The 11,750-nt window shown below is 51.9% G+C and overlaps 6 protein-coding genes across 6 annotated transcripts; 4 read left to right on the forward strand and 2 right to left on the reverse strand.

Annotated features, from left to right (window-relative positions):
* Positions 1-33: 33 nt before the first annotated feature.
* Positions 34-1,953, forward strand: AYO21_02784 (hypothetical protein; the record flags this gene model as incomplete). Its single annotated transcript, XM_022652760.1, has 1 exon — positions 34-1,953. The coding sequence occupies one exon, from the start codon at positions 34-36 to the stop codon at positions 1,951-1,953; it is 1,920 nt and encodes a 639-aa protein (XP_022514785.1).
* Positions 1,954-2,421: 468 nt separating this feature from the next.
* On the reverse strand, positions 2,422-3,276 carry AYO21_02785 (hypothetical protein; the record flags this gene model as incomplete). The annotated part of the gene is made up of 4 exons (XM_022652761.1): positions 2,422-2,613; positions 2,706-2,836; positions 3,102-3,168; positions 3,235-3,276. The coding sequence occupies 4 exons, from the start codon at positions 3,274-3,276 to the stop codon at positions 2,422-2,424; spliced, it is 432 nt and encodes a 143-aa protein (XP_022514786.1).
* Positions 3,277-3,961: 685 nt separating this feature from the next.
* Positions 3,962-4,995, forward strand: AYO21_02786 (hypothetical protein; the record flags this gene model as incomplete). The annotated part of the gene is made up of 3 exons (XM_022652762.1): positions 3,962-4,060; positions 4,132-4,298; positions 4,356-4,995. 3 exons carry the CDS (start codon positions 3,962-3,964, stop codon positions 4,993-4,995), a joined length of 906 nt encoding a protein of 301 aa, XP_022514787.1.
* A 2,658-nt stretch (positions 4,996-7,653) lies between these two features.
* AYO21_02787 (Ras-like protein) lies at positions 7,654-8,368 on the forward strand (the record flags this gene model as incomplete). Its single annotated transcript, XM_022652763.1, has 2 exons — positions 7,654-7,795; positions 7,854-8,368. The coding sequence occupies 2 exons, from the start codon at positions 7,654-7,656 to the stop codon at positions 8,366-8,368; spliced, it is 657 nt and encodes a 218-aa protein (XP_022514788.1).
* Positions 8,369-9,100: 732 nt separating this feature from the next.
* Positions 9,101-9,928, forward strand: AYO21_02788 (hypothetical protein; the record flags this gene model as incomplete). Its single annotated transcript, XM_022652764.1, has 1 exon — positions 9,101-9,928. The coding sequence occupies one exon, from the start codon at positions 9,101-9,103 to the stop codon at positions 9,926-9,928; it is 828 nt and encodes a 275-aa protein (XP_022514789.1).
* A 185-nt stretch (positions 9,929-10,113) lies between these two features.
* Positions 10,114-11,170, reverse strand: AYO21_02789 (hypothetical protein; the record flags this gene model as incomplete). The annotated part of the gene is made up of 4 exons (XM_022652765.1): positions 10,114-10,284; positions 10,337-10,553; positions 10,604-11,045; positions 11,101-11,170. The coding sequence occupies 4 exons, from the start codon at positions 11,168-11,170 to the stop codon at positions 10,114-10,116; spliced, it is 900 nt and encodes a 299-aa protein (XP_022514790.1).
* Between the last annotated feature and the right edge of the window lie 580 nt (positions 11,171-11,750).

Raw genomic sequence — 11,750 nt, forward strand, 5'->3', positions numbered from 1 at the left:
CTTGTCCATCCAGTTCTCCAACCACATCTCAAAATGCCGGCAGAGATACCCTTGTATGATATTGTGATCATAGGTGCTGGACCAGTGGGTTTACTGCTTTCAGTATCACTGTCACGATGGGGTTACAAAGTCAGACACATCGACAACCGACCAGTTCCAACAGCAACCGGACGAGCCGATGGTATTCAACCGCGGTCGCTTGAGATCCTCCAAAATATGGGACTGAAGCGAAAGATCATGGCTCATGACCCGGCGCGAGTTTTTGAGGTTGCATTCTGGGACCCATCACCTGGTGGGAAGATTGTGCGCACAGGTACTTGGGCCAGCTGTCCAGACTTCCTAGACGCCCGGTATCCCTTCACGGCGCTTCTTCACCAAGGATTGATCGAGCGTGTTCTCATTGAAGATGTTGAGAAGAACGGTACCAAGGTTCAAAGGCCCTGGACGATCACTCGGTTTGAGACCAACCACAAGAACCCGGAATATCCAGTCGAGGTAGACCTGAAGAACCTTGACAGCAACGTTACCGAGACCGTCCGAGCGAAATATCTCTTCAGCGGTGAAGGCGCGAAGAGTTTTGTGCGGGAGCAGCTAGGTGTACAGATCCGACACAAGGACCCAATCTCCCATGTTTGGGGGGTTATGGATGGCGTTGTCCGAACCAACTTCCCCGACATCAAAATGAAATGCACGATTCACTCGGATCATGGCAGTATCATGGTGATTCCGCGCGAAAACAACATGGTCAGACTCTACATCCAGATTGCCAGCTCCACAGATCCCGACTTCTCTCCTCGGAAGACAGCCACTGTGGAGCAAGTGCAGGCTGCTGCCAAACGTATCTTCCAGCCTTATTACTGCGAATGGGACCGTGTCGAGTGGTACTCGGTCTACCCGATCGGTCAAGGAATCGCCGACAAGTACACTTTGGATCACCGCGTCTTCATGGGAGGCGACGTGTGCCACACACACTCCCCCAAGGCTGGGCAGGGTATGAACACGGCCTTCCACGATGCCATCAACTTTGCATGGAAGGTGCACTTGGTAGAATCCGGCTTCGCTTCACGAGACATACTGTCTACCTACGAAGTCGAGCGACGCTTCATTGCTGAGACACTCCTTAATTTTGACAACAAATACGCTGCACTCTTCTCGGCACGACAGCCCACCGCCTCAGAAGTAGACGACGCGCACAACCATGGCCAAGGCGAACACAAGAACGAATTCGTTGAGATGTTTAAGGCCAACTGCGAATTCACTGCCGGATTCGGGGTTGCCTACAACCCAAACATCTTCAACCACTCCATTGAGCATCCTTTCCAGCACCCCCTTATCATCACCGATAGCCAAAAGCTGCGTCCCGGCCGGATCATGCCACCCTCGAACGTGACCCGTGTGGTCGATGCCAATGTTGTTCATCTCGAGAACGAAATTCCGTTCAATGGGTCTTTCCGCCTGTTTATCTACGCGGGGCTGTCGCAGTCGCCCAAGAAGGGCGCACACAAGGCTTTGGCCGACTTCGCTGAGAACCTAAGTGCAAAGGACTCATTCTACTCGAAATTTGGAAGCGAGGACCGCCGAAAAGACAACCACCACGACATGGATAATCCGCACTCTCGATTCTTCTCGCTCGCGCTGGTGATCGCCGCCAGGAGACCAGAAATCGAGATCTCCGACCTTCCCGCCCTATTCCGAGATTACTCTGGCCGGGTCTATGCCGACGACCGCAAGGACATCAAGGTCTTGGACGCCAAAGCTTCAGCTCACGCCAAAGTCGGGCTGACCGGGGATGAAGGCGCCGTCGTGGTTGTGAGGCCCGACGGACACGTCGGCATTGCTGTGCGCCTAACCGAGGGCCCCGGCACCGTGGAGGCCCTGGAGGGATACTTTAAGGGCTTCACTGTCCGAACGGGCTTGGGCGGTGGTGCTGACAGGCTGAAATCGCAGTTGTGAACAACGGCGCAAAAAGACATGCTAATGGAACGGGAATAATTCCTATATTGTTACGTCCTTATGAGGTTATCTGCCCAGATATAGTCTCGGGGTTTTCTGTACGGTTCAGCTCATTAGCCCAGGTTGTTCTGTCTCGCGTGGTGGCGCTGCTTAGGTCAAGAAAGGGGTTTGCTTTGTTCTCGCTATGAAACATCAGCTTTTTAAGGTAGCGATAGGTTGTCAAAAATGGAATTGCATATTTAAATTTCCAGAATTCTTTTCTCCGGGCTTTAGTGCGTTCCATCTCTGCGTTTCTTCGTGCCTCCCATCTTCGTCGTTCATGAATCTGCGAATCGAAACATACCTGCCTACAGTATTTATATCCATACATAAATACATTCATACGCATATAACCACCTAACGTATGTAGATACGTAGGCATCCATCCCCATCCGTCGAGCCAGGCCTGGCGCCGCAGGATTTCCTCGCTCAGTCCTCGCCCTTCAACCGGCCCTCGATATCCTGCAAGTCCTCGGCGTCGGCAATCTCCAGCACGCGATTCACCTCGGCGGTCGAGCGCATCAACTCGACCGCCCCGGCGTAGCTCATCCGCATGTTGGGGTTGCAGTTCACGGGCAGGTAGTACAGCAGGACGTAGGGAACGGATTGGCGTCCGGAAGCCTGTGCGGTGGGGAAGGTAGTCGTTTGTCAGCATAATTCGTGATTCTTAGGATGCTCGCAAAGGAAGGCTGGAGAGAGCAGGGAGGACGTACCAAAGTCAACGGATAGCTCAAGAGGACGAACCGCGGAGACGAGTCTGGGAGTTCGTCGGCCAGTTCGAGCAGGTCGCTGTATGTGTCGTCGGAGGAGGGTTTGATTTCTTGGGTCTTGGTGTCGATCTGATCTATATGATTTTGCAACGACGAGGCGCAGTTAGCCTCTGATGCTCATTCTGCCTGGTGAGAGACTAAGCAAACACTCTGATCAATCCAAGTCTCGCAAGGCCACGGTGGACTTGAGATCGGCTGCTATTGATCATGATGGTCCCATAGAGCGTGTTCCTCTGATGTGGCCTCTCAATTCTGCAAGGCCGGCATCACCCTTTTGAAGATGGAAGTCTCAAGGAGCTCCACGGATATCAAGAGCGCATCCGCTTCAAGACAACTCACAAATTTTAGCCAAGGGCGTCTTCGCCCTGGACGTGCCTAGCCGGAACTTGCGCAGCTGATCCTTGGTCTCTTGCGAGAAGGTGTAGAGCCTCGACTCTGACTGGTTGGGTCAGTGGGGAAACAAGAGAACTACAGCGTCGGTGTTGGTTGTAGGATAGAGGGGCAAAGTGTTCATGTTCGAGAACATAACCCTGGGATGGGAACGAGGAGCAATACCATGTTTGTTTCACTGGGCCCCTCTTGGACTCTACTAGAACCTGCGCGACTAGGTCTCTCGTCTATCCCGTGTGATCCGGGTTGTTCGTCACGGAGAGTGATTCCGACAACAGCGATGTTGTGCTCTTTGGCGCTAGCTCTCTAGAGGGCTCAGCCTTGTCTGGTGCCTGATCTTCAAGTAGTGGGGTTGCCTCAGATAGAAGGAGTTGACGCGAGAGTCCGCGGTGGATTGCGGTTCGACGTGAGGATTTTCTTAGCCGGAGATTCGCATCACTTGGTGCAAGTCCAGCGTCGCGAGATGATTTTATGGAATGGGTTGTCAGCGTTGGAGTAATTGAGATGTTGGACGGGCTGGCTGGCCGGTGGTCGGTTGATGGTGGGGCACATTCATCCTTCTCAGTCGGCTTATGTATCAACCTGCGCCCTGCATTTCTGTCGGCATCACTCTTCTCAATGCAAAACTACCGTTGAAATACAACGGTCTTTCCCATTGCACCCATCACCCCTCACTCGCTCCCCATCGTCCACGGCGATCAATGTTCTCTCGCCTCTCTCTAGTTGCTAGACACCTTCTACGACCTTTGCCGAACTACGCGCACCGTTCTGCCGCCGCCTTGTCCTCGTCCTCGTCCTCGATTTCGAAGATGACATCATCTAAAGTCGACTCCAGCTCTGCGTCCAAAAATGGAACGATACATACGGCAGGATGTATAGTTATAGGAGATGAGGTGCTAGGTGGGAAGGTCAGAACACTCATCCGCAATGGTGGCTTGGGATAAAGGCAGGACTGACGCCTGTGCGCGAATGTTGTTAGACTGTCGACACTAACTCCGCATATTTTGCCCGCTTCTGCTTTTCCCTGGGGATGCAATTGAAGAGAATCGAGGTTATTGCAGACGATGAAGACGAGATAATAGAGGCTGCTAGGCGCATGTCTAAGAACTATGATTTCGTGGTAACGAGTGGTGGGATCGGGCCCACGTATGTCTTTCCAGCTCTCCATCTTGAGCCGGCTGTGCATCCACTGACAAACTGAAGCCACGATGATATAACGTACAAGTCAATAGCCAAAGCATTTGGGCTTGAGCTCAAATTGCACGAGCCCACCATGGCCAAGATGAGGAAATACTCTCGACCTCACAAATCACAGCCAGATTTCGACTGGGATAAACCTTCACCAGCCTTGACCGCGAAAATGCGCATGGCCCAACTCCCAACGGACCCTAATATCCCCGATGAGGAGCAGGTCTTGTTTGTTAAGGAGGATCTCTGGGTCCCAATCTCGGTGGTGAACGGTAACATCCACATCCTACCTGGTGTGCCGAGGATATTCGAGACGCTGCTGGACGGGATGAAGCCTCGCATTCTTCCTCGTCTGAAAGATCCCGAAGGCAAGGGAATGTATCGAATGCTCTTTAGCACTCCGTTAGCGGAGAGCCAGGTCGCACATTACCTTACTGAATTAGCTGCCAAGGTCGAGCCCAAGGGCATCAAGGTGGGAAGTTATCCTCGATGGGGCAAGAACAGGAATGTGGTGACGTTGGTGGGCAGTGATCGAGAATACATGGACACGTTAGAGGCGGAAGTGGCTGCGGGTGTCAGGGGCATGAGGATCGGAGTAGAAGGTGAAGATGATACCGACGATGAGACCGATGTGAGAAAGGATAAAGATGCATGACGCTATTCTAGAACCCTAAAGATCAACTTGTGTGTCGTTTTCCTAAAGGACACCCTTCAAGATCGTGGTTTCTTTTCCGTTCAACGAACTACCTAAGCTCGATCCGGATCCTGTAAGCGAGGTCGTTACATGTGTCGCAGGCGATCTCATGCAAAATATTGCCTAGGTCGCCAGGATGCTACGCAAATCGAATAGAAGACGTGGGGAGATTTTCGTCAGAGGTCGTGTCTTATTGCATCCTTGGGAATATCAAGCAGCTAGCTTGCGAATCAAATGAGGAGGTGCCACACCTGGGAAACCACGTGGACCGAACACTCGCAGTCAATGCATCAAATGGTAGCGTCGTGGTTGCTTGTGCCTTCATATTGGTGCATATCATCACTCAAGCATGAGGGATTGCCAGTAGTGGTGCAGGTCCAGGTGGAATCGAGCAGACTTCAAATATGGGCAATTTTCCAGAATGTCACCCTGACTAAGTGGGATATCTGAAAGGGGGTTGACGATCGGCGAGCTGACACCCATCTTCCTCCACAGCTCTTGTACCTGTCATCATGTTCGGGCCTGCTGGGGCAGGAGGAAGATCAAATCGATACCACTTCTGCTCGTATTTCCGACGGTGTGGGTAACGACTGGTCGTGTTTGTCCTTTCACGGAATCCCCTTGCCCTCAAGAGCCAAGACGGACTGGTCTGTGGGTTGGTTTGCTCGCTTCTGCCAGGGGCTGGGTGGGAATAACAACCAGAGGCGGGAATGACGCTTGTGCTTGAACTCGTAGGCTAAAACGGTGACCTTTGCCATATGTACTCGTACTCGGCCATGTCGCTATAGATCCTGCCCAACAGAGGAGGCAGTGGCAACGCGGTATAACCGTTATCTCATGTTTGCTTCTTGCCCCTACCCGGCCTGTAGGTAAGGACTCGGTAGTGCGTAGCATGATGTCCCGAACGCATGGAAGCCACAACGTAAGAGGAGGAAGGTTTCCAGGACGTTGACAAGGGATAGAAGCGCGGTGCTAGGGGAAGGCATGTTCGAGACGGCGTGTGAACGGGTGTGATGGGTGGAGGAGCCGCCGAATCAACGGCTGGTCGAGGCATTAAGTGCAAGTTTTGGCTGGAACTGGGCGGGCGGGTATGCAGCGGTTACCGCCCACCCGGTTTTCTTGGGGAGCCATGTTTGGGTCAAGGTCACCAGAGGAAGGGGATGCATTTTCTAGCACTAACATGGGCACCACGCTAGGGCCCTTGGTTCATTGCCTTGTCGGCCGCACTCCACCAACTGGTTGGCGGTAGCTAGGCGAGCATAGGGGCGTTCGTTTTCGGTAGGGAATAGGGGGCAACGGAGGCTGTGAAGAAAAAACCGAGAACAAAAAACACAATTGATCGGGACTTGATCACCAAGGAGAGGTGAATGCAGGCCGTAGGTGTATCCGCAAGGCAACAATGGCTGCGTAAAAAGAGAGGACAAGGCCACACCACCCGAAAGTATAGTAGATCTGGCAAGCAAGAGAACCTCCTCGCAGGTAGGCACCTGATGACCCTATCGCCGATTATGGTCTGTACTTGTAGTTTGGGGGAGTACCGAACAACTGCAAGTATTCACTAGCACCAAGTAACAAAGCCAACCAAGGATGGTGGAGGGCGCAAAGGCGTTGCCTGCGATCGGGTTGGCGTCTCCCTCGCCCTCTTCTTGTCTTGGAACAAACATATTTCTTCTCCCTTTTGCAACGGCCACCTTCCCCAATGTATTGATTCTTTGCGAACCGATAGTCTTGTTGTCGCGAGAACGAGCACGATAAGACCACCGACTAAGTCCGTGTTTGGTCAAACAGAATCTCAACCAACCCCTCTCCTATCGCGCATTCTCACACTCACACACTCAAGTCTCCTCAGCGGCTGGTGTGATAAAGTGGTTGCAGTGCCTCCCTTCATCCTTCCCACCTGGCCCCCTTGTTGGCTCCTCTCCCTGCGAACCCTTGATCCTGGTCCTAGACTAGAGTCTCAGTCCACATCCACACCACTTCAGGCCAGCCCATTCCTAGAACCTCCCTGGCGTACTACTGCCCTTGACCCAAACTCTCCACTGTTCATTCTGCGAGCACGACTCACCATCGCTGTTTCCGTCAGTTCCTCGACTCTTGCACGACGCTTCTGAACCTTTACCTTCCAAACTATCCTCAACCGAGCCTCACAAGCGAACGCGAACCCCTCGAAATATTGCTGAGCTATCGAAACCTCCGTCTCTTTTCCTCCTCGCCTCGTCTACAGTCACCTCGCAAGTCGCTGTTACAAAGCGCTTCAACACCTCTGTTTCACTTCAAGCTGCCGAGGACGACCGATCATCCACCTGTCTCTCATTCTCCTCCTCCACCACCACTTTCCGTCGATCCTGATCACTTTGCCCGCGAACGGAACCCGTCCTCGCCTGCGCCCTTGCCCTTTTCGTCGGACGCCCTTTGGCCGAGCGCTCCTGTATCGCAATTTTGCAGTCTGAGCATCACTTTGCCAGGATAACGCCACCCTTGAACGTTTTTGGAATACCTGTCTCTGGGCGAGGCTTTTCATTCCGAGACCCCGAGCTGTGGCTGTAGCTCTCTGTCATGGCTTCAAAGGTGCTTTGACCCCGATTTTACACATTTCCTCTTCGTATCCTACAGGAGAGAATGTCACAACTAACGCAACCGTTGCAGTTTCTGCGCGAATACAAGCTGGTGGTGGTAGGAGGTGGTGGAGTGGGCAAATCGTGCTTGACTATCCAACTGATCCAAAGCCACTTTGTTGACGAATACGATCCTACAATTGAAGGTTCGCATGAATCACGAAAGTCATCAAACTCTGGAAGTAGGCTGACATACGTCTCCAGACTCATATCGCAAGCAATGCATGATAGATGATGAAGTTGCCCTCCTCGATGTTCTGGACACGGCTGGTCAAGAAGAATACTCGGCCATGAGAGAACAATACATGAGGACTGGCGAAGGGTTTTTACTTGTCTATTCGATAACCTCGCGACAGTCGTTCGAAGAAATCATGACTTTCCAGCAACAGATTCTCCGAGTCAAGGACAAAGATTACTTCCCCATCATTCTCGTGGGCAACAAGTGTGATCTTGAGTCGGAAAGAGTGGTTTCGAAAGAGGAGGGAGCTCAGTTGGCGAGACAGTTTGGCTGCAAATTCATCGAAACGTCTGCAAAATCCCGAATAAACGTTGACAATGCCTTCTACGACCTCGTTCGAGAAATTCGAAGATATAACCGAGAGATGTCAGGGTATCCCGGTGGCGCGCCTGGTCTTGGATCCCTAGGCCCTGGTCAAAAGATGGAGATGGATAACCACGCAGACAGCGCAGGCTGCTGCAGCCGGTGTGTGGTCATGTAGAGGAACGGGGAAAGCTTGAAGAAGAGGTCACCCATGGCGCAATACCCACATCTCACATCCCACAAGCGAATGGTTGCTGGGGCTCTTTGACCGCACGGAGTTTAAGAGTGCATTTGTCTCTCGTGGAATGGAACTGGACTGACTGGTTTGGCTTGCATTGTTTTTCTTGGGGTGCTCAAAAGTCGTTGAGAATCAAGATTTCTTGAGGCTTGCGCCGCAAAATTGAAAGATTATCTTCTTCTACATATTATTTGGGAGGTTGAAAAGGCAGGTTTTGGCAGTCATGGAGGATGATTCTGCCACGGCGTTTGATTCTTATGGGATGCAAGTCATACACCAGATACAGAGAACAGGCATCCCACTGGGGACAAGACGGATGAGGAGGGAGATTACTGAAGGCGGTCCACTAAGTCTCGCCTTTCTCCCAGAATGAGATCTTCGGTATTGAAACGCAAATGTCGTGGCTATGAACCTTGACCGTTGATGTTCTGTTGGATACCTGCACCTGCCAACGTAGATGTCGCGCCAGTCGTGATATGATATTCTGACTGACTACCGAGTCCAGCAGTGGTGGTGCTGGTGATACTTCGACCCGCTCCTCCTGCGCATTGTCCATTCAAAATCCTCCTGGTTCCTCCTTCACCAACCTTCTATGGCCTTTCCTTGTTACCATACACTTCCGCTCGTGAAACTTCAACTCCCACATCACAAATACATCAGCCACTGACCGAAATGGCATCAAAGCCCGGAGTCGTCACTGATGAGCAGGCTGAGGAAGCATCCAAGCCTAGCGCTCTCGCCACCAAGCGCAATGCCTTTTCAGAACTCATGTCACCCAAATCCAAGCATCCAAAGCCAGAGGACTTCAAGCACACAGGCAAGCTCAGCAACTCAGGCGATCCACGCAACGGCCTCCTCGCGTACATTTTGGAGCCGGCCAAGTTCCCCTCAGATATTGTCATTCTACATAATGATAAAACAGTCCTGGTTCGGGATGCATTTCCAAAAGCTACAGTCCATCTACTTCTTCTACCACGAGACCCAGCGAAACAAACTCTCAATCCGCGTGATGCCTTGGACGACCAGGAGTTTCTGGACATGGTGCGGACGGAGGCCTCTGCAGCCGTCAAGCTGGCGGCATCCGAGTTGTCCAGGTTGATCAGTCCTTACTCGGAAACATGCAAAGCACGTATTGCTGCAATGGAAAGCGAGAACCCTCCAGACAATCCACCACCTGGACGAGACTTCACCAAGGAGTTCAAAGTAGGAATCCATGCACATCCTTCGATGAATCATCTACATATCCACATCATCAGCCGCGACATGCATTCGGATCGACTGAAGCACCGGAAGCATTACAACAGCTTCAATACCGACTTCTTCATCCCGCTAGAGGATTTCCCGCTCGCACGGGATGATATCAGGCGCCAAACAAGCTATCAGAATGCCAATTTGACGAAGGATTACAAGTGCTGGCGCTGCGGAAAGATGTTTGGGAATAAGTTCACACAGCTCAAAGCTCACCTCGAAGACGAATTCAAAGCATGGAGGAAGGAATAATCTCGTCAAACACTTTTGTCTGGCAACATTTGACAGAACCTGCCGAGTGTGCTTAATGCAAAGTTATCTTCTCTGAAGGTGACGGCTTCATCTTGTTTCAGAGCCAGAATATCTGTCTCTGCCACGGTCGCGGCTGTAACTTCTCACTGGCACAATCCGCTCTCGCCGCGCATGCTCACTGTCACCTACATCCACAAAGATTCTTCCAGGGTGAATGAGTTCGGACTCATACCGTGTTTTTGGACTGCGGTTGCTGCGCTGTCTCGTATTGGTGGTTTCACCTTGCCGAGATCTGCCACTCTCCGAGTGTGCCCGCGTAACTTCTCTTTCTTCACGTTGTCGGACAAACTGACTAGCTGTGGTTGGACGTCGACTTGGAGTCAGTAAGCTGCCAGTCCTCGATCTCACGTTACGCCTGGCGGTGCCTCGAATACCACCGCCACCGCCACCTCGACTATCGCTGGAGCTGCCGTGTGCACTTCTTCCACGACCCCCTCGGCCTCCTAACCTGTTCAAGCAGCGCTTCACTAGTTCATCGGTCTCAAACACGTCTCTCTCGATCCTGCGAATCTGAATACGTTGAACTTGAGTCAACATGTCTTCGACAGTGGATCTACTTTGCCACCTAGCGGGAGTTAGTCCAGTTCGAAGTGCAGTCGCTAGAACTGAACCCACCAGATGAAACGATGGGCAAGATCGGTTTGATAGTAATGAGGCTGATGCTCGGGAGCAAATCCTGCTTCGGCCAACTCCATTCGACCCCTTGTCTTGGTCTTATCTGGTCTGGCACGGGGTTTCTCTTCGACATCACTTTCACCCCAGTAGTCGCCCTTCTGGACCTGCTCTGCGCGCAAAGGATTTCCTATAAGGAACGGCCGTTCGATGTTCTTGAACTGTTGCCATATCTTATCGATTGACGATTGGAGAAGTTGGGCCACTTCTCGCTGCTTTCGCGTCCGTTTGCGCAGCGAAGGAAAGACACCATACTGGTCCCCTTCACGGCATCGATAGCGCAGGAGAGCTCGTTCTTCTTCGATCTCTTGTCGAAGGTTGCCTAACATAAGCGGGATGGCCGTGTCAGCTTTGCGAATCGTTGATATAAGATCTCGATACACTCCTGCAATATGATGAGATTCGTGGCAGAAGCTGTTCTTTCAGACTCATTTACGCACCCAGCAAGGTTGCCAGTGTGATGGCAAAGGAGATGAATCCGATGATTTGAGATGCTAGAGCGATGCTCATGCTGACATTCCGAAGGGTGTCTACCCAAGTATCAAGCTTCCATACAACACATGGATACCTCCTTTGCCCTAGGACTTGGATGCAGCAAGCCACAACTGAACTATCCGGATAACGCCAAATCTGGAGGAGCGTGTGTACGTGCTTTAACGCTTAGATTGACTGACGATGTATAGTCTGAGCCAAACACCAATGAGACGGGAAAGCCAACTCATCCGCAACGGCCGCGCGTGGTCAAATGTGAATCATTGATGTTCCTGTCAATCTTGCTACAGGAGTTCGGCTGATCCGGATCCGGAAAAGTGTTCCTGGCTTACATCAAAAGTTCCAATTCTCCCCCCACAAGGCGGTTGCACCCGGCCACCTTCAGCACCGAACACCAAAAGGGAAGACTGATCTTCTCGTCGAGGCTCAGTGTCGAGGGGCTATCGGCACGAGCGAGATATACAGGGATGATACTCTATCATCTGCATCGGCAACGGTGATTCGTGGGTCATTTTGCCATGACGGCATTCCTCCACTGATCATCTCGATGTCATGTTCACATGGCGATACAAGAATAAATCTCCGTCAATACCTTGTG

This window comes from Fonsecaea monophora (assembly GCF_001642475.1).
Source record: "Fonsecaea monophora strain CBS 269.37 chromosome Unknown Scaff13, whole genome shotgun sequence".
Lineage (NCBI taxonomy): Eukaryota > Fungi > Ascomycota > Eurotiomycetes > Chaetothyriales > Herpotrichiellaceae > Fonsecaea > Fonsecaea monophora.